General features: G+C 41.1%; 1 protein-coding gene and 1 long non-coding RNA gene across 13 annotated transcripts in view; one reads left to right on the top strand and one right to left on the bottom strand.

Moving 5' to 3' along the window:
• The window catches only part of LOC100650591 (mucin-5AC), a 304,537-nt gene that overhangs the window by 14,347 nt on the left and 264,284 nt on the right, over nucleotides 1–25,906 (bottom strand). For 9 of the 11 annotated variants that reach the window (XM_048414230.1, XM_048414222.1, XM_048414217.1 and 6 more), the window contains 8 exons: nucleotides 14,251–16,247; nucleotides 4,992–5,064; nucleotides 4,540–4,580; nucleotides 2,755–2,913; nucleotides 1,150–2,226; nucleotides 757–875; nucleotides 517–677; nucleotides 72–343 (listed from right to left, as the gene is read on the bottom strand). In XM_048414230.1, coding sequence (XP_048270187.1) covers nucleotides 72–343; nucleotides 517–677; nucleotides 757–875; nucleotides 1,150–2,226; nucleotides 2,755–2,913; nucleotides 4,540–4,580; nucleotides 4,992–5,064; nucleotides 14,251–16,247 — 3,899 coding nt within the window. Of the gene's footprint in view, nucleotides 1–71; nucleotides 344–516; nucleotides 678–756; nucleotides 876–1,149; nucleotides 2,227–2,754; nucleotides 2,914–4,539; nucleotides 4,581–4,991; nucleotides 5,065–14,250; nucleotides 16,248–16,543; nucleotides 16,904–25,906 lie in introns of those variants that run through there. The other 2 variants (XM_048414264.1, XM_048414248.1) reach the window with 2 other exon arrangements.
• On the top strand, nucleotides 17,094–24,033 carry LOC125387135. 2 transcript variants are annotated; one of them, XR_007227690.1, is made up of 4 exons: nucleotides 17,094–21,163; nucleotides 21,834–22,016; nucleotides 22,842–23,064; nucleotides 23,494–24,025. It is a non-coding gene; the product is annotated as an uncharacterized LOC125387135 (long non-coding RNA). The 2 variants fall into 2 exon arrangements; XR_007227684.1 differs by having other exon boundaries at nucleotides 21,834–23,064; nucleotides 23,494–24,033.

Consider the following 25,906-nt stretch of genomic DNA (forward strand, 5'->3'; position numbering starts at 1 on the left):
GTCATAAAGCGTTTCCAAATGATCGATGACGAACTATCTGGCAAGTTAAGTGATAAACAGTGATAGCTCACCAGTGGGATCGCGGTAAGCGTCCATGTAGTGGGAACCCCCGCTGTCTGGGGTGCTTTCCCGACTGTACGCCGTGACGTGCACACCGGGTGGCGGGAAGCCTGGTACAGGCCTGATTCCAGGACCCCCACTGAAATTGACCGGCTCGTTTGCCGTCGAGAAGTCCACGGGCTCGGTTTGCTCCTCGATTGGTCTGGGTGCTGGGAAACCAGGTCCAACGGGAACCGCCACAGCTTCTCCGTGGCCGGTTGGATATTGGGGACTTGGCGCGCCGCTATAATCAGATGAAGATGATGTACGATTTAATATCTCTCCCTCTCGTTGTATTCTGGTTGCGTTAGAAGAAAAATATTCGTTGAATTAAAATAATTCCAATCTTGTTCCGTGTGTATTAAAATGAATGACCAAATTTTTGCATAAGAGAATAGTAGATCAAATGATAATTACCTATGAAGCCTGTTGACACTGAGATCAAGGGTTTGTCCTTGAGGACTGGGAACCTGAGGACTTGCAGTCAAATGTGGGCTCGCTGCAGCCTGGGGACTGCCACCTACTGTTTGACCACCGCCATATTGAGGGCTGAGACTGTTGGAACCATATGGTGGAGCCTGTAATAATTATCATGTTTTTTAAAAAATTTGTATAGTTCTATCTTGGTTTTTTGAAAATTTGTATGTAGATATTTACCTGTGGACTTGTTGAAGTGACGCTGGAGGTTGACAAATCCATTACCGAACCACCTGGGGAGGTTGGTGGGCCACCAGGTTTCTGCATTTGCTGAACTTGCGCTACTGTGACACATTTCACTGTAAGTATAAGATCATTATGAAAAATTGTATAATTGTAAACATTTTCAAGTTTCCAACTAAAAAGATCCTGTGATTTACACGTCCGACATTTCTATAAATTACGAGATCCAAATTATACATCACTTCAGACTGTAAATTTATCATTATTCAGGAAAACATTTAGCGAAATTAAACGTACGTTAACGGTAATTTGTATTCAAACAAAAATGGCTCATGTTCCTATACATGGAATTTTAGTACAATTGTAAATTATAATAACAAAGAAATTCACCATCTTCGGTCTTCATCATCCCAGCAGCCGTAGCAGCAGCCATCGCCATCTGATGTTGCTGTGCGGCAGCCGCAGCCTCCTGATGATACACTCTTTCTTGCTCCTCAGGCGTCATTCCGGTCTGTCCCAGATAATACATATTCGTCCTGGAATGCAACTGTTGCTGCTGCTGTTGCTGTTGTTGTTGTTGTTGTTGTTGCTGCTGCTGCTGTGATTGAATCGGTGCGCAACTTTGTGTATCATATCTTTCATAAGCGGATGTGGTGCCAGGGTCATACGGTCGATGATTCGCAGCACTGGCTACTGCGTTCTCATATCCCCTCGCGGTTGCGATCTCATTGGAATAAGTGACAACTGGTCGCGCTATATTGCTCGCTCCAGGATGCATGTAGGCTCTCGCGTGCTCTGCCGATCTGTGATGATAAAGTTCCTCGCTGGTGGTGGCCGCAGCAGCAGCTGCCGCCGCTGCGGCCATCATGGCTGATGGCTCGTACGGAGATCTTTGGGACATCTGATGACTCATCCTCGTATCCTCGACCATTGGCATGGGATATGCGACCGTGGGCTGCATAGGCAGCACGTGATGCGTCGGATGCTGAGTAGGATGATGTATCGTCGCACCAATAGATCCTCTAGACCCCATGGCGTCCATCGAGGACATCGACGAAGAGTTCGAATCCTGATTCATGTACGAGTCGTACGTTGGCCGTACTGTGGGTGGTGGAGGTGGCGGCGGTGAATTCACTCGACAGGAAGCAGTTTCTTCCGTCTTTGGTACCAGTAAGTCGGTCGTGTTTTGACCTCTGGATGGCAGGGTGTTGCAGCAACTGCCACTCGGCGTCATATTCTCAGTTTTAGGGACTACCTTGGTCGTACGGGATGAGGGATTCTCCTCCGGTGTTTTCGGAGGTTTCACGTTGATACCCGTGCCTTTCGTTGTCGTGTAGTAGTCATAGGTCAGGCTGCTTAGCACCGGTTTTGTGTCCTGCGCCGTGGACCCGTACTGGGAGTAGCTCTTGCTATCCATTGACGGCGGCAACAGGTTCGTACTGATGTATTCTGGAGGAATTCCGGACACTGTCGCGAAAATGAAATGGTTGTCACATATTTTTTATTGTCATTAATATCGTGATGAAACTAGATTGGTATCTTTACTTGGTTATGCTTGCTTTTTAATTGAGGAAAAGATTGGGAAATTTTCAAACGAATGCTTATGAGTAACATGCTTCTGTGAGTCTAATTATTCTGTATCTATGCATTTTCCTGAAATAGATAAAATATTTAACTTGTGAATATGAAAGTTTAGTCCTTCATAACTGGGTCGTTCAGAAACCATGCTGATAAACTTTGCAAATTAAAATGCATAGAGCAATGACAATTACTCGACAATAGCCACTGACAAAAAACGATGTGGCTTATGTGTACCCTAGAATGTTCGGTTTGGCAGAAGTTCACGCGAGAGCTATCGAGAAACGATCGGAGGATTAGTTTCGCGACAGTCTTGGAGCTTATAAGCCCCGATCCGATTTCACGGAGCGGCTCCATCCGTGGATTTTCTCTTGGGGGGAATTCCAGGCACGTTGGAGTGCCGCTGTGCCGCCTTACCTTGAGCCTTGTGTCGTGCCTCGCGTGCAGCCTGCTTATTGGCCGCGGCAATGGGACATCCGGATAGGCTCCTGTGCGTGTTCCGATTCGAGCTGACATGGCCACGGCCGTTGCAACCAGGCGTCGGGCATTTCAAAATAGTCTCATGCATCGCCAGAACTGTAGAGAACCCAGAGACACGTGACGTGGTTATAGAACGCTGCTATTCTCGCTCCACATCATTTCTTATTACGTTTCGATTAAGTTATCGCTAGACCATATATACGTATACACGCACACTAAGATACGATCGGTAGCATCGAGCTATTATGGATTTAAGCTCGATTCTTTCTTATGCGTTGAGTATAATTACTATCTTTGTCGACAACACGATTCGTTTCTTTCTGACACATTTCGATCGCGTTGGTTTAGCCTCGATCAATGTTACACACGTAGTCAGAGATGTTGTGTATAGTATACAGAGAAAAATTAGAGGAGAAAACAGAAAGTAAAGGAAGAGAAACAAAGAAAAAGAGACAGGTGGGGTACATAACGTCACGGGATGAAATATACACATCAAATGTGTAATAGTACAATCAAGTATACCGAGCGGGTAGAGAGAAACTCAAGTAAAGACATAATCGAGTGACAAAATTATAAGACAATAACTTGCGATTCTTGTGTACCTCGATAGATTACTTGTCGTGTGTGTTTTGTGTTATATTGGGAATAATGTTGGTCTCTCGTATAACAGATATCGTGTACATGAAGCGAGTATTTTCAAAAATCACACAAAAATTAAATTACTAAAATATTTGACATTTATTGATCTTGCTATGAAAATGAACTATGAATATTTAATGAATATTTCATGAATATTTAAAAATTTCAATGTTTCAATAACGAAGTTTATCTAAATTTAAATTTGAAATTAATAAAAGATGATAAACATTTTGTGAGAGATGGCTACAACTTTGTTGATCCACGATGAATCAATGATCTTTCACCGTTTTGATCACGACGACTTTACTTGTCGTGTGTTCTACGGGATCGGTCGACAAGCATAGTTTGTCTGATATAGGGAACCGTGTCACAAGAGTGTGTAGTCGCTGTTTTAATTATACTCAATCGCACAAGACCCTCCGTTCGGATCCGACGTGCTTGCACACGCATACCGGCTAGTCTTGCACCGTCCGTGTCTCGAGTTCTCCAGATGTTCGTAGGTACGGCCAACATAACCAAGTTCAAGTGTGGTGATAAATTCTCTACTATAATTAAACTACAAACAGAACGGTAAAAATTAAAACGGAAATGAAACGCAATAAATAAAGCTCTCTACCCCGCAAACGAAAAGCACAAAGAATATAAATAGACAGACACATAGACACATATAGACGGGCACGGTTAAACGAGCCCGTACTCTTTCGTCAATTCGTTCAATGTACGAAGTTGAAGAAGTCCAGTTTTCATTCTTTTTCTCCATTTTTTGTTCTAATTGTTATTAATAAATGTCAACATATCGCGTGTAGACTTTTTACTTTGATCGAATGAATTTTTCGTAAGCGTAAACGAAAATCAGTATCGATTCGCGAAACTTGTACCGAGATTTCATCGCATAGGTTTAAAGATCTTGAACCCGATTTAAAAGAAACTACTGCTGGAAAATAATTATAGCCATTCACGATCGTTCTCTCGCCACTCCCCTGCTCCGTTGTCGCGTGAAAAAGGCAGTCTCGCAAAAAGAAGATGCATCTATGTAACTACGATAAGAAGTAAGAGTAATGGTGCCGGTCTGTGACTACTTACTCTCAGGCGTTAGTTTATCCTTCCGTGGACAACCGGATAGGCTGAAATCACAGCAGTGAATTATGAAGCAAGGTCGTAACACACAGGTTTTAGTGGATTGTAAAAGTATGAGGGAAATAACTCTGTAAGGAAGATTTTTACTGGCTGCACAGTGACTGCCAAAAGTTTTCTGCAACTTTATTCTTTTTAATACTCTGAGTGCCATAACTTTGTCAAGAAACCAAAGTTCTAACTTGATGAAATTTTCGAGTATTTTATGTGGAATCTTATCCAGGAGCACCTAACACAAAGGTGACTATATCCTATTCCATATTCAATGACGATCGAATAACATGACGAACAGGTCTACTAGTGTCAATCCTATTTCACTTGGTCTTCCTGTCGTAACGTGGAGATGTCTAATTGACCAGGACAAAGTGCAAAGCACAGGTTAATTACCGATAATTGCTTACCTGCGGTGGTGAGAATAGAGTCCGGTCACGTGACCCTGCCCCGTGCAGCCTGGGGTCGGGCACTTGTTGCCCTCTGTAACAAATCAAACCATGGCGAATGGTCAAATTTCGTATGGTTTATCACCATCGCGGAGCAAATGCATTGTATTAACATATTTTGTGAAAATTAATTGTATGAATGGTGAAGAGTAAAATATCGATTATAATAGTGGAATTATTTATACGTAATAACTTTGAACTAGGATTAACGATCGATGGTCAAAATGTAGTATATGATTAGAGGATAAGGATTCCAATAACTAATTTAGAAATAACACAGTATAAACTTTATATAAGGCAGAGCGTAATTTTTTTTATTATGTGACAGATTTTCATTAAAGAAGTATTTTTTTTTTTAATTATATATATCTAGGAATAGAAATATACGTTAAAATATTTCTATTATATAGAATATTTCTCTATATTGTCTGTTACGTCGCGTGAAATGGTTCGTGCGACGTCCTTCATTGTCTGACCATCAAGGCCTAAGCATCATTAGACATCTCAATAAATCTAAGGACCCACCATAAACTTTAATTTTTTAACTTAATTGTTTTGACACATATTTTTAAGTTAAACTGCTTGTCCTGAAGGATCTTCTAATCCTAGAAGTGTTTTCGGTTTATGGCTGGTTCTTAGAAAAGTCCTTGGGTTTATTAGGCGCTCTTGAAAATCACGGAGAAAGCGGGTAGTCACCTAATGGGAAAAACGAATATTTGTCTAACGAAAAAGCTGGTCTTTTTCATAAACAATGTCGCCCACGAGTCACGTTGGTAGGAGGTTTCTTCCTCCTATCTTCATTCCTAACGTTGGTTATAACCAATCGGTATCGTGGATCGTTACCCTCACTTTCCTGACGAAAGTGTGAGCAATGAATCCGCGTTCTTCGTTCAAAGGGCACATCCGTACCGAGCAGTCCCCCGTAATCGCATAAGAACGAACTTCACTTCTTCTATTACACTAGGAAAGCCAACTTGTTCTCTGGACGACAGAGCAGTCACTTCATCTCTAGACTTGTTCTTATACCTACAGAGCAGTCACTTCATCTCTATACTTGATCTCTAGACTTATTCCACAGTAATGTTTGAATCAAAACAGAGTTCAAGGAACAGCGAGAGTCAGAAGTCAAGTCAGCAGAATCTACAAGTCGAAGACAGTCAATCGACAGAAGATACCTTATCACAGTCGCCAACACGAAAGGAGTCTCAGGTCGTACTCATTCGTAGTTGTCATTTCACATACGTAACCTTGTATCACATTGAAGTTGTTGGGTCATTCAAAATATTTATTAACCTGCTAATAGCAGCATTATATTTACTTAACCACCCTTATTATCCCAAAAGAAATAAGGGATCGAACGATTCGTGGCGTCGATCAGTCAACTCGTAACGGGAATTTACGACTCCCGTTGGCGCGCTTCTTCGAGATCGCGTCTTCCCGCGAACGTCCGAAAGTTCATTGTCTTTAATTTTCCACATTTTCTCCGAATTAACAAGACCAGTATTTTTCCTATACGGTCCTACATGTATTTCACAACTGGAGATCGTTAACACAACCAGTATCTCTGTAAATGAGTAAAATATCGATCCTATTGATAAGTAACAATCGAGTTTGCGGTCTAAAAACCTCGAGTGATTATTCCGACATGATTGTCGCTTCGCTGATTCTCGGCTGCCAACGATAGAACGTGTCAGTTCCGATGCACTCGGTCATTTCGAATCGAGCATATTGTGCTCTTTAATTAATATCGGTTACGCGCTACGTAATTGTAATATCGAGAAAACTGAAACTCTGTGCATCGTGCATCGATCCATCGTTTTCTTGCTGAATTTAATGACCGCAACAAGTATGTTTGATTGCGAGTAAATTACGTATCCAAACCGTATGGAATGTCGAGTGAAATGATAGTCGAAGCGTGACAGCACGATCCGATACGCGGTAAAGTACTATTACTGTGGTTCGTTTTTGTAACGCCCGAACATTGGATTCGCTGTTCGAACGTTCACTTTCGCTTTGGCAATTGGACCAACCCCGGGCATCGATATTTTAACAGGAAAACACCGGTATGTTGACAAGACGCAGTCTTTTTGTAACAGGGAAAATGAAACGCTCTCCCTTGACACCGGTTTCACGATAATTCTTATTGTGGACTGACTGTGAATGCATGTTATTTACTGTTTGTTGATAAAACAAGCGTTCCACTTTAATTTTACTACAGTATATTGTATAGATTGATGTTTTTTTTTATCACGTAACGTACGATAAGAACATAAGTTAATCACTTGAAAAAGAGGTATATTATATTTTATTTACACAGTCCAAATGAAGCTTAAATATATATAAAAATACCTGAAATTGTCAATGACAATCAGGAATGAAATTCTTGATAAATCCATCGGGATAAAAACATAGAACAGTATAGAACAGTAAGAAACTTGATAGGCGATATTCTTCGGGAGTATTTACGATGGCAGAATTCAATGAAAATTAACCATCGGATAGACGACAAGTATGTCCGACATCGTGCTGTACTTTCAGTCGACACACCGTGACAGTTACAGAATACGTTTTATTTCCTCGTTTGCCAATACCTATGTATATTTTATATTCCTTGCTCAGAGCATTGAACCCACAGGCAAATAAAGCTTCCTTAATTACGTTCTTTCCAAGTTAAGTGAGAGTACATAGAAACGTTGCAGAAATACTTTTAAAAATATATCCAAAATACAAAAGAATATTTCTGAAGATATTAATAAACAAGTTTAATTAATATTAAGTAATGTTTCTTTAATGTTAGTCTTTTTTAGTAATTTAAGATAGTTTAAAGTAAAGATGGCGCTTTAAGGTTTCAACAGAAAACTTTAAATGAAAACGGACAGGCTGTGGCTAACTGTGATACCTTAGATCTCGTCCCGCAAGTTACGCATTTGCGAATAACCACCGGGATTTCTCTGTCCGCATCTAAGTCTTGGGGATTAGCACTACATGTACATTCGACCCAAACTTGCCCATGAAACAAGGAACAAGCGAGCTCGCATTATCGCTATTCTTCGCGGAATGAAAGCGTCAATCTTTCACATAATAGTTTTGAATGATAAATCTACTATCGAACTATGTATACAAATTAATTAAAGGTCCAATTTTGCATTAACCAGTGATTAATAAAATCAATAGATAATAAAAACACTGGCAGGACTATAGTTGTAATCACAAGCGAATTCTTTTGTAAAATTAATTCATCACCGAACGATCCATTATTGTTCGGCAATAGCACGTCACTGGTGAAATTAATGTTCAGAAACTCTGAGAATTTTTTCCTTCATTTTTTTCCCTCTTGTTTCTCGCTATTCTTACCGCTGTCACGAAATTGCATCGGGGGCATGCTCAAGCAACCTGTACCATCTGTCGTGTACTGGCTGTAACTTAATGGCTGGTATGGTGCACGTCACGTATAATCGTGTTCGTGTTCTCAGGGTGACCTCGCGTGACCAGACAATTACAGGTTTCCAGTACGCTCTATGTAGCCCAGAAGTACCAATCGCTTAGGATGAGACCGTCTACTTCGGCCCTTTCGCTTCCAGCGCGATGTTGATTTTAACAACTATCGCTGAATAATTCTTTTTTATGGCAGCTAAGATGAGATTAGTCCATACGTTACGGCGGCTTAACTCGCGATAAAAAAACTATAATCGTAATAATTATATAGCGCGTGGGTAATAGGTTCTTCCTAGTTAACACTCGTTCCACACCGAAACTTTCATAGAGTTTACCAGCCACTAAACATTGCAATTTAGAGTGTGTAATAATACATGTCGAAGATTGTGTCATTCGTGATTGGCGAACTTTTTTCCGTGTACTGTTGTTCCTATGCACGGTTAACCTTTGTGCGATCAGATAAATTTATTGGAATAGCTTATATAATATCATGGAGTATATTGTTTATCGAAATTTTATTCATAAAATTGGAACAGTAATCTGATAATCGATGTAGATGTGTAGTAAAGTTATTTTTAACCTTCAACATATATTATTAGTTAGTAATTAATTATATAAAAGAACTCAAAATTCAATCACATAACAACTCTGATATTGTGTTATTTACGATTATTAAAAAATGCATCAAAGGATTATTTCATTAATGTTACATCATTTATTACCTCATAAACGACCGAGACCGCTGATACAAAGTTTACGCGCTTCGTAAGATGCTCATCCATTTCATAGACGAGTTTACCAAGATCACAATCTTTATCTTACGCGTATTAACTCATTTAGTCCTAAGCTAAGGTCGATTCTACGTTTCTTAACCTGAAAAGCTTCCTTCATATCATAGGTGCGTCCGTCACGTGTGTAAGAGGGTTCGGAAAGGGATTCAGAAGGAAACAACCTTAAGGGAAGCCAGCTTTAGGTTAGTTGTAGGGGGTTCCTATGGAGTGAGTACACTTTTATAAACTTTGTCGTGTACTAATCCTCCTTCAGCCCGGATCCCCCCAGCCACCTACAGCCGACCCACGAAACAGCCACCATGACGCCGAGAAACTTCATCAGGCCGTCATTTCGCCTTCGAGAAAGAGAGGGACCGAATCGATCCCTGCTTAGACGATAGCCTGGTCCACCTTCTTGGAAAATTAGATCACGATACGTGATGTCATTAGCGACATACTTTATTCGCAAAACCGAAGGAACAGGGGAACTAAATACGGCGATAGTTCGTCATGTCGAGAGATTCCAAGGTAATAGATATTAATGAAAGGAAAAATGCGTAAATTTCGCTTTTGAATCGCGAATATGACTGCCTTTCTAGCGTTCTATGGTTGGAACAGTGGGAACAATGAAAATGAAAAATGTCTGCCACTATGGAAATGATACGTGTTTTTAATGATTCGTACTCTTGTATGGGTACCGTATGGGTTAGAAAGAAATATTTGGACGTTTTCGAGATATTAAAATATTACTAACGCCAAATATTCCTGTATTTGTTGACATTTCGATGTAGATTAAACAGATCGATAAATTAAAATATTTTTAATTTGGCTGATAGGAATAAAACGGCAGTTTAATCATTTTCAAAGCATAAAAATGTAGACACCACACCTTTATTTTATACAAAACGTTCGTAATTCATAAATATCTTATTTTTCTTTTCATTTCGAATAAATTAAAGTTGAATTGTTTGTACTCGGCACCAGCACTCCTATTTCAATCAGCAAAATTAATCATAGCGATCAAATATAGCGTCAGTGATTCACATACTAACTTAATCTATTCATATTACCTCAAAAAGATGTATACATTTGTATATTTTATATATGTATATAATGTGTACATTATACCACCCTTTTTTTCTTTTTTTTTACATTATTACATCTGTACCTTTTTTAAAATGATTTTTCTAAATCATCTTTAAATATTGTTTCTTATTTTGCTAGAAACTATTAGCGAATTACTTGGAATAGCAGCACTTTGATACTTAGAAAACACTTATTGCTAATAAAGAAATAACGAACAATCCCCCAGATCGGTGAAGGAAGAGCGAACGGGATTCCGTGCTTTTTAATTAGTAGCAGGCTAAAAAGCGGCTAAGGGTGGCGGTTGGCCGCCGCCGGCGGGATTAATAAATTAGCCGTAAGGTTTTAAAGCGGCTGGTCGGTACCTAAGCTCGGTAGAAAAGAAAGAAATGGACGAAGAACGAAACAGAGATAGAGAAGAAAAGAACGAAGGGGCAGATAATGGTTCCGGTCAACAAAATGAATACCGGCACGCGCTGTTCTTTCCGGATCTCTGAATAGACTTGTAACGAGTCGGTCAGCCAGACCTCTCTTCTTTTTTCCTCTTTCTCCACGTTTTCCACTATGGGATCCAGTGGCGGGATGGACGAGAGGGTCAGAGAGAAAAGAGGAAAGAGCGGATCCAAAGGGTGAGAACGAGGATGAGTAGCGGGCAGCGAGGGTGAGGCCGTGGCCGAGTGTGTAATTGTGTTATTTTGTTGCCATTTCACGTGAGGGTCACCACGGGAGGTCCAGAGGTGTACATAAACACCAGGATTGTTTTATTCATTCGGTCCACTGCACGACGCGTGCCGAATTCTTTCCTTTCTCCCCTTTCCTCTCGTTTCATGTTCTCGTTTCTCGTCGCTCTCTCCTTCTCTTTCCACAATCGTGTATGCACCGTGCTGAAATCCTAGATACCATCGTGGGTAAAAATTGCGGTTAAACGCGGGAACCGCGTATTCATAATCAATCGATGGACAGATTTAAATGACCACATAGGGCAGGAGTGAATAAATAGGCGCGTATTTATTTTAATCGACCGATACTGGGGAGCCCTTCCAGGCTTCTTTTAATCATTAAAGAAAGGTGTTAATATAAGGAAAGTATCTTTGTGCTTTTCAATTAATAAGTTTAATATATCCTTATATACACGAAGATAAATGTATCACGAGACAAAATAGGAACGATGTTCCTCGTAATAGTTATCGAAAAGGGTTGGAAAGTGTAATTATAACGTAAGATGATCGTAGATTCTCGTTCGGCTTAGAACGAGATCTTAAAGGCCGAGAAGCAAACGTAGAAGACGAAAGATTCTAAAAAAAGAGAACAGCCCAGGGAACAATCACAAAGTACGTATTTACACACGGCGACGCGCGCGGCCGTAACGCGAGGGTAGAGCCCCTGCGCGCGAGTAAAGGTCCTTTTTATGCGTGCGGTCGCAAAGGCAGCGTAAAATTGAGTTACAGGGCAGTTTATTTTTTTATTAGCTAGGCCAACCCTGCCTGCCGCGCTGTTTCAACGCGGAAAGGGTGGTTTTTGCGGCCGACGGATTTCCCGATAGCGGTTTTATGGCGTGTCAACACGCTCTTATGCCTGTGCACCGTGTGTGTCGGCAGTGTGTTGAATAAAAAAGAGAAAATATTTTAAAAAATGAGAGAGTAGAGGCAGAATAATGAAGGAGGAAAAGAGGAAAGAGACGAGAAAAAGGAAGGAGCACGACGTGCACGCAATCCTGTCGCTAAATCGGAAGGCTCAGGAACGAGCGGCGCGAATGGCACAGGCGTACGAGCCTGCGATTAAAACTATAGCTCCATAGGGTCCGGCACGCCTGTACCGCCGTCACGCTTGTAAGTATGCGATTAATCGTGCCCACTTATCACGGCCCCGCGTTTATTCATCGAGATTTCCGTCGAGCTGGATTGCTCGGCCTATCTCCACCTACGAATCTTTTAATAATCAACCGCCCCCTGAGAGATTGACAGATGCCGCTGAAACTCCTTCAACGTAAACGTTCGAAGCGTGTTAGAAGTTTTTGTTTGTACAAATATTTTGATATGCAAGGTAATGTTGTGGTCATTGAGTGTGATGAAATTGATTGATCGATTGGGCTATTGTATTTTAGGTGGTGTACGCATATTATATGAAGTTTAAGGATAGATAGAGTCCGGCAACAGGAACTAGGGAAATTTTAGTAGACGTGAATATTTTACAAATTAGTGGTTCTGTGTTAAGATATATTAAGTAGAATGATCGATATTTTAAAACTTACCTTCTAAGTGAATAATAATTAGTAAAAATTCTATACTTTGCCTGAAGAACCCTATTATAGAATACTTGAAATTTATAATATATTTTATTTGTCTTTTATAACGTGTTTATATCTATAAACAGTATCTACTGTAATCTATCTATCTAGGTCAACTTACACAGGATGCGGGACGACAATGATTGAATTTTTGAACTGTTCGTCTTCATAGGTTCAGTCAGAGAAAACGTTAAGGGGATAATGAGGACAGGCAGCAGAGCCGCATGGTGGTAATAAGGTAGCGTGGTGTGGCTGGGATGCTAGTCACGTTTCTAGCTGCTGACAGCTGCGGCTTATACGTATGACGTGGTATCAACCCCAAATTTCCCCGTCTAGGCACATCGTGTCGTCGCTGCCCTAAGACCCTGGAATGCACTCGAACTCCAACCTGTCACACCATGGAATGTCTCCCTGTTGGCGCACCCGGAATTTTCTTTGATTTCTTTTTGTTGTCACTGATCGTTCCAGTATTTCTAGTGTTTTACTTTAGACAAGTGAGTAAAGTTCGCGTTGTTCATTAAATCATACTTAATAATTTTTATTTAGCTAAGATGTTAACGATGAAAATTATAACTAGCAGAATAATCTATTTTTGGGATCTTTTGAATAATGAGTTTTTCGATAATGATTCATAGCATGACAAATATATTTTATTCTAATATTAAATTCTGATACATAAAAGTAGAATTAAATGTTTAAAACAATACCTCAATAAAAAATCTTATTTAAAAAAATACGGTAAAATATTAGCGCAACGTAAGAATCTTTCAACTACATTTCTATCTTAAGAACATCTCCAAGATAGAAGTTTGACCGAGTAGGGAAACAATTAGAATACGTAACTTTAGAAAAGTAAATTTTGAAAAAAAGGGGAGAAAGTAATTTTGTAAGAGCAGCGAGTATATGGAAAAGTAAACTCCGACTTATAGCACAGAATTCTAAAGGGCACGTGCTTGAGTGCGTGTAATAGGTGCAAGTTTCCCCGCGTGCTGCCAGTCTTTACGATCATCGCGACATTCCCATGATCAAGCGAATAGTTTCGAAGCAGTGCAAAGACGAAGACAAAGTGGCTGTAGCAGAGGATACGGAGAATAACTTTACTTTGAGAGACCTTGATTTCACCATTTGAGTCATCGCCCCTCGCTTCGTAATTATTGATTTTCCGTGCTACCCTAACTCCCCTAACTTCATAGAGAAAGTAAGAGAGAGTGTGTGTGACAGAGAAAGAGCGACAGTAGGAGAAGAATACTGTACGCGGGAGAATCGAAAATGCCTTTTGTCCCCCTCTCATAGCGAATAACACACGAACGCTAACCCTACTACTACTATCGGCATTAGTCTCATCAATGTTTTTGCGAATTTCTTTAACTTCGATCTACCTTCATTCGTCAACGAAATTGTCCCAATTAGGGAAAGCGATTTAAAACGCTGCTCGTATTTGCAGCCGTTAAAGTCTCGACAGGATACACGAATGGAATAACGAGTCGAACCTATGCTATTATTACTACGAATGCTTTATATTGCTATAAAATTCGTAAGCCCTTTTAAATGAACTCTATGAAAACAAAATTCTTCATGAAGACAAGCTTGTAGATATCGAAAATGTCGGTGATATTTGTACAGAATAGGACATTGAATCTCTCACCTCTGTTAAGACTGGACGGAGACATGGACATTCCCGGTCTGGTGCCATCAAAGGTAACGGGCCTTTCTGCCATTTTCATAACAGTTTCTTGCTGACCAGTTCCACTTCCTGATGTCGCATCAGCACCAGTCGTTGAACTAGACGTCGTTGTACTGGTTGAAATAGCGGTGATAGCGATACTATTCGTGACATTGTTCCCGTTGCCATTGCTGACCGGATTGGCAGTATTGTTCGCGTTACCACTACTGTTGTTGTTCGTACTTTTGTTAGGTATATTATTAGTACAAGTTCCATTGCTATTACTGTTGATGCCATTGGCCGTATTGCCGTTAGTCGTGCTACAACTGCTAACAGCCGTTACACTAACCACTCCCTCTCTGGCTATGTCCTGAATGGCACTGGCTGCCCTCGACCCGATACCAGCTGGTTGGAGAATCGTATACTGTTTCGAGGAATCGGGACTGGTGATAGCAGGAAGGCCACTGGTGGGACTTTTGTTGCCTGTCATCGAGTTCGGTGCCACCTCGTGCCTTGTTACATGATGAACCTCCTCCTTTGACGATTTTAATTGTAATAACGATACAGAGGAAGAATGCTTGTCCTCCGAAGTGGTCGAGATTCCCGTAACAGGTTGGGGTGTTGGCATCGTTGGTCCTGGACCAGCAGTGGGGTAACCGACAAACGTAGCGGATGCTGGATACGGACCGATAGGTGGTATCGCTGTCGAAGCCACGGCCACTGACGGCGTACCGCGGCCAGTCGCTTTCGCGTGGTCCGTATTGGGTGGTCTGAACGCCGACGTTGCAGAGAACGGAGAATTCGACGGTGGTGAAGAAGAGGAGGTGGTAGTGGCGGTTGGCGAAACCTTCATACTGTTCTCGTTATAGTGCCTGTGGTAATTTGAATATAATTGGTTTTGATGTTGCTGTTGTTGTCTAGAATTTTGCGGCGATTGGCCGTTTCTACATGTTCGATCCCTGTCCCTCTCGTTCAGCTTGTCCCTGTCAGCTTCGTCTTTTTCGGCAGCTGGATCCGACATGTCGATCTCTAATTCGTTGGAGGAATCGTCGACAAGTTCGTTGAAATCGGGTGGATCGTATCTAGAATATTTGTCAGTCTGCCGACCTTGACTGTCCACGTGAGTACCGATTATATTCCTGTCATTTCTGTCTTTATTGGATAAAGATCTCATCGGCACTGGCCTGATTTTACCTGATTCGTTTGGATTCACGTTGTTTACTTGGTTTTGGATAATGCCGCATTCATTCTCCGTTTTTAACAAATTGTCTAAATCCTTTTTTGCTTTGCTCGGGTGCTGTTGTTGCTTCATATCTTGTTGCTTCAATTGTTGCTGAGATTTACTGTTACGATCTTGCTGTCCGCGGAACGATATCACGTCTTTCAAGGAACAACCTGCGTCATTGCTAGTGGTTGAAGAAGTGGACATAGAGGAAGGTGACAGTTTAGGGTTATCTTTTTTCTCTTCAAACAGGTTTTCAAAATTCGACTCGTATTTGTCCTCGTCGGAATTACCTCGCTGATACAATGATCCTCTCGGACCAGGCCAACTTCCAGACAGGCTTTTCAAAGCAGCTTCGGTTTCTCTGATTAAAGTCTCGTCGTCTTCGGGTTCTTCCGAGTGTTTGCTGGACTTTCTTGCTGGGCTACCTGAATTTCCAGCAGCGAATGCTCGTTTCTTTTGAGGCAACGGTATACTCTTACTCGAGTCACTGGCTTCAAGCGATTTGCGTGTTTCTTCATCGCGAACGCTTTTCCTCCTTCGTTTAGCAGCAGCATCAGCTGTCTCCATTTCTTGCGGAATGATCGCTTGAACAGCCTTCTTGTTGATCAAGGGTTGCTGTTGTTGATAATGCGGCTGTTGTTGTTGTGGCTGCTGCGGTTGCTTAGGATTTGGGCTGACAGATTCTGCTTCCAGCTTCCGTTTTTTGAGATGAGCCATCGCATTCTGGCCACCTGGCACGCTGGTCAGTTCCACCCTGGAACACAAAAATTCCAGAGGATCAGGAAATCTGCTCTCTCATCGGATGCATGGATGCAGTGAGTTTTGATCAATGAGTGCAATCCGCTCGCTCAAGATCGCTCAACATCTAACAAAACCAATTCCCGTAGCTGGGGAACAGAATCTCTGTCAGTTCCAAACGATTCAGATCACCCGTCCCATCTTCTTAATCCTCGCTTTCTATTCTTTTACCTTTTATTTACTTTTTTTTCGTTTTTTCATTAACCGTGCATTCGAAGCCTAAAGTAACCTGAGTTTCTCAAGAAACTTCACCTGAATGCCGTGGAGGTCCATCGAGGACATGGCCTCGAATCTTGGGACCCTCTCCATCCAGTCTAGAGGTCTGAGATCTTCGGCCCCGAGAGAAATGTACTAGCGATTGTGTATCTTCTTCGACTGAACAATACCACTCCGTTTTCTTTATATTCTTTCTTTAAATATTACTCTCTCGTTCTATGATTATTATTAGGAACACGGAATTGTGGAGACACAGATCGTGCACGCACTCGATGTGATATACGCGCGCGCGCGCTCGCGTGTTCACGCACCAGTCACGCGTGGTTCGGTCGGCTACACCGACTTGATATACGATATATAGACAGATGCCTTTGTGTCGCACAAGCGCGCGGAGAGCCTTTCCACGCAGGATGCTCGCGAGCTACTGTGTGCTATGTTTAAGTTCGTTCGGGGGTGGCGATCTTCCACCGCGACACCGGAGGGGATGAAGGCTTGCGCGAGCAACTGGCAGCTTCTGCTTCGCCGCGAAAAGTGGGGGCGGGTTCTGCGCACTGTCCACCCCTTTTAGCTTTAGCTGGAACGCGATTCCCGGCCTCTCAGCACATCCCCCGTCACTCTCACCTCACCACCCCCTAAGCATAGAAAGAGAGAGAGTAGGGGACACGGCCCCTGGATGCACACCAAGGTGTTTCTCAGTGTGTTGGGCAACGGGCGCTGGTACACCTTCGGTCCGCTTATATTCACCCACATCTTAACTTCCACCACCTCACCGACCCCTCACTCGTCTGTCTCATTCACGATCTACGTGTACCTGTGCTACCTGGTTTTCCTTCGCTTGCCTTAAAAGTCCCGGTGATCCTGGTCCCCGGCCAGGGACCTCCTGTCTTTTTTACATTCAGCCGAGGTCTGGTCTCCCGTAACGAGCAACGTCAAATTCAATTAGAATTAAACTGCGGAAACGCGGCGACGGCTCCGTGATCATTGCTGTATTTACTTCTGATTACTGCGAACGTCGCTCGTAAAGCGTTCACATTTAAAGAGGCTCGCTGTCGCAATTACGCAGCGAAAACCGGGATTTTGTGTGCGAACTGATTCTTCGTAATTACCATTTGAACATACGCGAATTTTTTCCTTGCGTTCGAAATATGTAGAGGAAGGTGCTTTGAAAATTATAATATGCCATTATCGATACTTACGTAATATATAAACGCGTTTGTTTCGAAATAAAATTTGAAGAGATTCTTTGTTCGTTGTGTCTCCATACTTCGCTGTACTTCAACATAATGGAATTAAGTTAATTTTCGTTAGATCAGTTTCTCAAGTTTCTCAATTCTAAACGAAAGTTAACGTTATGATAAAATATTTCCTAGTCGAATTTTCCTGTAGTAAGGTATTAGGATGTAGCTATATTTGGACGACATTTATCGATCCGTTATGTAACAAAAGCTAGCGTGCACATTGCTGAGCCGAATTCATCTGGACAGGCACGGTTACCTCGGCCCGTTTCCCGATCGCGAATGATCGCACGGGACTACGTATATTTTCAATCGATGGGGCCACCCCTATCGACTAGCTCGTACGGTTTAGAGCGATAGCAGGAAGCTACAACTCGAATTAGATAAACCCGAGAGGTTCCGAGAGACGGTACAGGAAGAAGAAGAAGAGCAGGATCAGCGTGAGCGCTTAGCGGGAGCTTCGAAAGGATCTCTGGAGTGAGAGGGCTTTCCTTAAACCCTAAACCCTCCTCAGACCACGGGAAGCTCGAAGAGTTTAGAGCAACGAACTCCTAGAAAGGACCGCAGGAAGAGAATGTGCTCTCTCTGACTAAAATCGAAAGTTAAATCGCACCGACGGCTTAAGACATTATCACTTTTCTTTGCCGGCCAATGCTCATTGGTCCAGCATTCGGTGTTCGAGAGTTCGAGAGCTACGCGAGCGAGTGAAAGATAAGGAAAGAGAAAGAGAGAAGGCGAGTGAAAGGAAGAGAGAGTTAGGTGGCTGAAGCAGAGCAAGGAAGAGCTTGAATCCCTTCCAGTTAGGGATCAATGCTTCCTCGTCCACCCTCCAATTACGTGTCATCCCTTATGGCCTGTGGGGAATAATTAGAAAGCAGCCCTTTTCCTGGACCGAGTACCTACGTCCGCCAACGTGGTATCGCGTAAAGATTGGTTTCGTTTTTGCGTCCAAGGAAATGTCACGTCCGCTGTTAAAGTCTCTGCTTTTCTCGCGAATCGACGACGGCAGCTGTTTAGTCCTCTTTTACTGTGAGCGATGTTTGATTTAATTGTAATACTCGAGTTTATAAAGAATCTGAGTGCATTATTTGGTTAATGTAAAAAGATGTGCAATACAGAATTTAGGACTCATTTTCATATCAAGAATTATTCTCCTAATACCAGGGTCTTTCTGTATAATAATTTCTAGTAATATTGGTGAATTAAAAAGTTATAAGTTGCAGATTATAAACTTATCGTTAACAATTTCACCATTTTTTATTAAATAGGTGAGTCAGATAATTTACGATTTTCAATATGAGTGACTGCACGAGTGATTTCTATCTAAACGAAAAAAAATGTAATTCTTATGTTAGACATAATATTCCAAAAAGTCAATTCCAAGAAATCAATATAAATCGAAAGTACTCGGTATAAGTGTTATACGTTTGCTGTTCAGCCTGCGTTGACTGATAACAGTCCTCCCTCTTGACAGACATGAAGATTCTCGACACCTCAAAATCCGTACTCGTCAATTAATTAGCAAGTGCCGTTCCTAGCGGAGGAGATGGTTACCCAGGAACACGAGGCTGCAGAAGCGGACGATGGTGCCTCTACTGAAGGGATTAGAGTATTAGGCGACGTCACGTCACTAGAGTCTAAAGGAGCCTCCTTGGAACTGTGCTCTCAGAGATAGCCCAAACTTACACACCCCCTTCGTCTTACCGATGGTTCTTCAAGTACTCGCCCCCTCTCTCTTTCTCTTATACACTTTCCCTATTCGTGCTCACTTCCTCAGTCTCGCTCACTCACTCCTCATCTTTCGTCGTTGCTTCTTGCTGGGTCTGGCGTCCTTCTTCAAGTCCTCGACAATTCCAATTAGATAAACCACGCCAGGATCACGGTACTCTTAACAGTATTCGAGGTTAAGTCTGTTTCTAGATTTATGTCAAAACAATTGTAAAATGTCGACATCGAGAGTTATTTGTCTTGATCACTTCATTAAGAAAAGCTGAATATATATATATTCTTCAGTTGCGATGGTAATAGAATATTGTGCATCAATATCTTCATGGTTTAGCTTTTTCAAAGTATAAGTTAATTTTCTTTCAACTTTCTATCCGTCTCAAATCTTTATTGGGTGGTTTCTTCTGTAAACGGTGAATCTAATATGGAGCAATATTCATATTTCGCATTCTAAAGACCATCGCGCTCCAAATTTTTATTCGAGATTATTAAAGAACCATTTGAGAATACAATGTACAAAATACTTGTTTCCACTTGTTCGTTTTTATATACTAAGGAATAAGAATGATTTTCGTTGTACCTACTCCATCTAAGCATCCACGGAGGGTGTTCTCGCGAGAGGAACTCGTACATCTTTTTCTCGCCGACATTCAAGGGTGGGGGGTCGGTGCTAGGCGAATGCCGGATAATTTAGGGGTCTCTCACGCGTGGATAATGGGGAACTTGGCTAATGCACCCCACTTGGCACCACGTGGATTCGCGTGAGTTTTGCGACTCAGACTCTTCCCGCTCCCATCGCCTTCTTAAACGCCGAATGAAGGCACAGCGTGACTATGGAATAACAACGACAGAGTCCATGTGATTCATATCCATAAAACTCCATTTCCCCACAATAATTTTATTCTCTATCGAAAAAATTACTACATTTTGCTTCAATCATTATTATTAGTAGCATTGCTCCGAAATATTGACTGCTACGACTTAATGCTATTAATTCTTCGATATTCGTTGATATAGAGCAATAATAAATATTTGAATATTTCAAAGTATTAGATATATCAAAAAGTTCGCAGACTCGACGAGAATGTCGAGAACTCTTATTTAATCGAGCGGGACCAGTGGCGTGCATTGTCTGACCATCGACGGCGGCATTCTACTGAACACGATTTGAGCCCGAGAAACCTAACGAATTGGCTTTATTTCCAAAGGGGATCCAGCGATGCTATTCTCTGTCGAGCTGCTTTCACATCGAAGGACAAGGGAAAAGGATTTTAAAGCGGGGCTCATGTCGTGGTATCAGTGCAAGCGGAGAAAGAACGCTGTGACTAGGACAGCTGCCCGATTCGGACATCCATCCAGCTCCAGGGAATAGCTCTCGTCCCTTTACTAACTATCCGCTCTTACGTCAACCACTTCGCTCTCATCCTGTTTCTTTCCTTCTCGTGTCCTCACCAGCCGCGCCCCCAGCTTGCAGACTGACGTCTTAAAGCAATCGAATTCTGATCAAATATTTAACGCTGCCGGGGCTAACGTTTTAAGTGGCTCCTCCTCTATCGCTGGACCCTGTTTTGCCGTATAAGAAGCGTCTTACATCGTTCTCCTGTTTCATCGAGTTTTCTGACAAGCAGGTTTAAATGTGCCTGGACTTGAGCAAGAAAAATACCATATTTTTCAAGTTTTAAATGCATCGACGAAGGTAAAGTGATAATATCGCTCATAAACTTGTCGCTCATAAAATTGATATACTTATTGTCTTGCTGTTTGATTCTGGAGTAGTATTGTAATTTAGAATAAAGAGTTGAGACGTTGCCTGTAGGTTTGAAATTGGTTATAAGTTGCTATACGCTACGTTTGATGAAAATGAAAAATGTTTAGTTATTAATCGCAGTAACAGAAAAGTTAATCAAATGTCGCCGTAAAGGACTACTTGAAGCTTTCAAAAGAAAAATAATACAAGCAACAAAATCTTTAAATTGAGAAAACTATGAATAAAATAATGCAAATTATAATAGAACAATGTACATACTTTCAAATATAATAGTAGAACACGTTATATTATATCGTTACAACTTGACAATTGATAAAAAAATACTCTTAATCAATACAGATATATCAATCTTAGATATTATTTCCAATATTTAATCTCAGTTTTAGGGAAAGTTAGGTCTATACTTCTCCACTGACTTGCGAATTCTTTAAATAGAATAAGACACAATCAGTGTTCAGTTTTATATATTTGATACATTAATTCTATCAAATTATGACATGTTTTCAATAACTTCAATTAAGATCTTATTCAGTAATGTTATCAATCCTTAAAATTCGAAAATGGTCCAAATACAAACGTTCGAGATATTGTTTTCTAGTGTAACAAGGTGGTCCTGAGATTTCTGGTTCGATTAACGGGCCGGCTATGGATCAACGCGCCAGGTCCAAGGTGGAGGTCGCTTTTTTGTCCTTTTCAGCACACGGCAATACGTCACGCGTCCCGGTTTCGGGGAGTAATTAAAGAGAGCGCAGAACAGCATGACGCCTCGGGCCTGTCTGGGGTAAGGAGCGGGGCGAGACGAGCCAACCCGAGGGTATGGGGTATAAGGGATGTGTTTTACCGAGGGATACTTATACCATCCCTACGCGGCACATATTTTCATATAACAAAACCATCTGCGTGCCGCGCATAACAAATTTCAACTGATTTATAGTGAAGCTGGGGTAAGCGGGCGCAAATTTTCGCAGTTACGTCGGCGTCGGTACCGGCGTCGACGCTGTTCTCAGGAACTCGGGCCAGTCGTGTTCCCTCCTTCCGTCGATTTATATTACTTATATTTCTTTTCTTTTTCTCGAGTGTGTGACGATGATAAGTGATTTCGTGTTCGTAGATATGATGATTGAAGTGGTGTACGATTCGTGTCGTTAAATAATAAGAGTTTACCAGTTGTGAAGTATAATTTTGTGACTGAACTAGTTTGTAATTTTGTACCGTTGAAATGGAAATTTAATTTTATTTGCGAGTGACACTACTTTTTAAGGATATTTATAAAAATAACGAGTAGAAAATACGCAGAAACAACATACTAATTCTCCTAGCAATATTACTCAAACACAGCAACAAATATTGCCAACAATATTAAGATCGTTCGTTGATATACTAATTCTATTTCAGTTAATATAATACATATTACATGTTGGATGAAATACAGAATAAGGGAAGAGTTAGGTCTTAGGTTAATGTCCCGGATTTGCAATGTCTGCATAGGATAATAGGTTAAAATACTGAGAAGTGCATAAAGACAAAAATTTATTTATATCGGGAAAATATTGAATGTGACTTTATATTACAAGTGTACGCTTTGTATGTATCTCAATACTTCTAGGATTGCAAAGAACGGAAATCGGAAAGGACGTTCCTGAAAGTTTCACACTGATATCTGTGAGGAACGCGACCCTAAAGGGTTGCACAGAGGGGGTTGCAAAGTCGGGTATGTACAAAGAGGGACGAAGAGAGGAGGGGATAGTAAGAAGGGACCGTACTCGGACCAGCCGACTACGAACCGAGCCATTGGATCGATAATGTCATAGTGACAAGTAGCAGCACGTGTATCCTTCTTATGGTTATAGTAACATTCTATATATTCGAATCTCAAGTGAAGCACTACAGAATTTTATTTTCGACGAAAATTCCCACTTCTGATACTTTCATTGGAAAAGTATAGTTTATAAAATTAATGTGAACCCTCTCTCGCTTAGAATCAAATACAATTATATCCAGACCTTTATTCAAATTAACTAAAAATCTTCATTTATTTTATATTTTCCAAATTAATCTTCAACTATTCTTCTTATTTTCTTGAGTAAACAAAATGAGGTAGAAACATGCTTACCACGCGTGAACTAATGTGACTGAACAACTGTTAGCATTCGATTTTTCTCACATTCACCTCTTAACCTCCATAATATCGCTGCTATAGCCTAAGATACTATTAGAACGACGCAAGACAAGAAGCCTTAACGACCTTGTTACGATAGAAGGCAAATTAGTTTTTGAAACGGCAAGCCGGCCGACGCCTTATTCCCACGGCCAACTAATAACTTCTGATTGACAATTTCATTATGTCAATTGAGATAAGACGGAGTAGCATCTGCACGGGAAATACGGTGAAAACTAACGTCAGTCTGGCGTGAGTTCTTACCAGAGAGAACGCAGAGCGCAGTAAATCCTGAAACGAACCCGGAATAAACTGTCCATGCTACGGCTATAATAATATGCCTTCGTCGACGTCGCCGCTAGATTGTTACGGGTTGTTGGAATTGCCTCGCCGAAAACCAGTCCGCTTCGCGGTGTTCTTGGATTACGATGCAATTTCTCCAGACTCATGGGATTGCACTGATGACGGCCCTTAAAACTCGACAGCCCCTTCTGCTACGCTTTCTCACCCGGAATTACGTGTAGACGCGTGTGTCGATAAATTCGATGATCTTCAGACTGTTTCCGTTATCACGTTGACCAGAAATTTTCCATAACGTTTGTGAATCAACGAACCGATGGTTTAATAAAGTTAAGCATAACTTGACAAAATTGTCATTCTATTCCTTTATTGTAGACAAGTTACATAGTTCCATAATTGTATGGTGATTTTAACAAGAAAATAATTTAAGTATTTTTCATAGTTTCAAATGAAGCCTGTTTTCATATGTCGCTACGAATTTCCTTTACTTTATTTTACTTACCATTTCGAGTACGCTGTCAATCTATTTTTACTCCATTACTATTAAAGAATAGTTGTTGTAAAAAACTTAACCTTATAAAAATTTTACTATTTTCTTTACTCACGAATTGTTGATTTTTATGAAATTTCATGAATTTTACTCGCCTTCAGAGAAACATCATTATCGTAAAATTGCGTGATGACATAGATCCGGATCATATTTACACAATAAACGCGTCAATTCCAGCTAACGAGTGAAATCCTTTAATATTTCAATCGCTCGCCTTTTTCTATACGCCCCAATAAGCATCAAGAGAAGAAACAAAACAATTGATCCACGATCGTTGTCGATAAAACAATATAGACGGTTCTTGGGATTTTTCTGACTGGCGAGTCGCGTACAAATCCCGTTTACGACGTCGCTTTTTCCAGCCATAAATACACGGGACGCGGAGAGTTCGGCAACTCTCTCATTTCGTGCACCGCGAAGTGTTATACGTGCGTGCACACGGCCATAAAGTGAAAAAAAGGTCGGCAGGCAGTTTGTTACCGAGAGCAGTTGTAACGGAAGGGCACGTATCGAGTAACATGATTACAAATATATCATAACCTTGGCCCTTTTCCTCGGCAACATCCTCGATAGGACCCTGTGAACGGAAACATGTCCTTCGACACGCGATATACGTGCGTCGCCTGCCGATGCGACTTTATCGCAACAAATCACTGCCGGTCCAGAAGAAATAAAGACGAAAAGGAGAGAATGGGTGCTAGACTGAGTGAAGAGGCCACGTAACACATCCCTCCGCTAAATCAAATCGACGAAACACGTTCTATTCTGATATGTATAGCTGCGTTCATGCTCTGTAAAACAATGTTGAAGACACGAGCTTGTTCTTAGAAGATTGTATCGAGAGAAATTCGTGGGACTCACATGAAGAAGAAGAAGAAGTTTTTACAAAAGGGAATTCATGAGATATAGATAAAGCTTTGCATTTAAAATGTGAGAATTGTTCAATTCAAGGTTTCTTTCAGATTATGTATCTTGCAAAGATAGTATTAATTTTTCGTGCAATTAATATGTCAATATTAGTTCGGGATATTTATGACATAATATGATTCGTTCAGGTCATATTTACGCTTAAAAGAATGAGAAGAAAAAGTTAACTAAATACAGACTGTTATATTCCTTGTCTTAAGACAGATTATCCACAATTGATACTTCGGACTTCTAAGATTGCTGTCAGTCACATTTGATTATATTTTCCCTACCCTATATCCGTAAAAAGACCCAATATTCCTTATACTTTACTACCAATGATCATGACATCACAATTCAAGATAGAAAATTTGGCGCTAAATTAATCTTCGTATTCCAGATATCCCCATATCAGATAATCCAATTCAATTATACAAATCATTGATCCAAGAGAACCATCGAACGAAACATCTGTTCCCTTCTAATCAACACAAAATAATTTATGTTAGGGCTAACTAAATGATAGAAAACCTTACTGAAGAAGTCCCATCAGTCCAAAGGATAAATACTGACCGGCTAATATAAGGATATTATGGATAGAGGAAGACTCATCGGTAGCACGGATCAGCGTGGCGAAAACAGGGACCGCCCCGCTGTGAGACAGCCAGATATCCCAGAATGTTTTATACCTCATTAGGCAACAATGTGTTGTTACCAGGGTGAATTATATCAGGCATGAGACGCCCGTCAAGACAAA

Source organism: Bombus terrestris, chromosome 2 (genome assembly GCF_910591885.1).
Source record: "Bombus terrestris chromosome 2, iyBomTerr1.2, whole genome shotgun sequence".
Taxonomy (NCBI): Eukaryota; Metazoa; Arthropoda; class Insecta; order Hymenoptera; family Apidae; genus Bombus; species Bombus terrestris.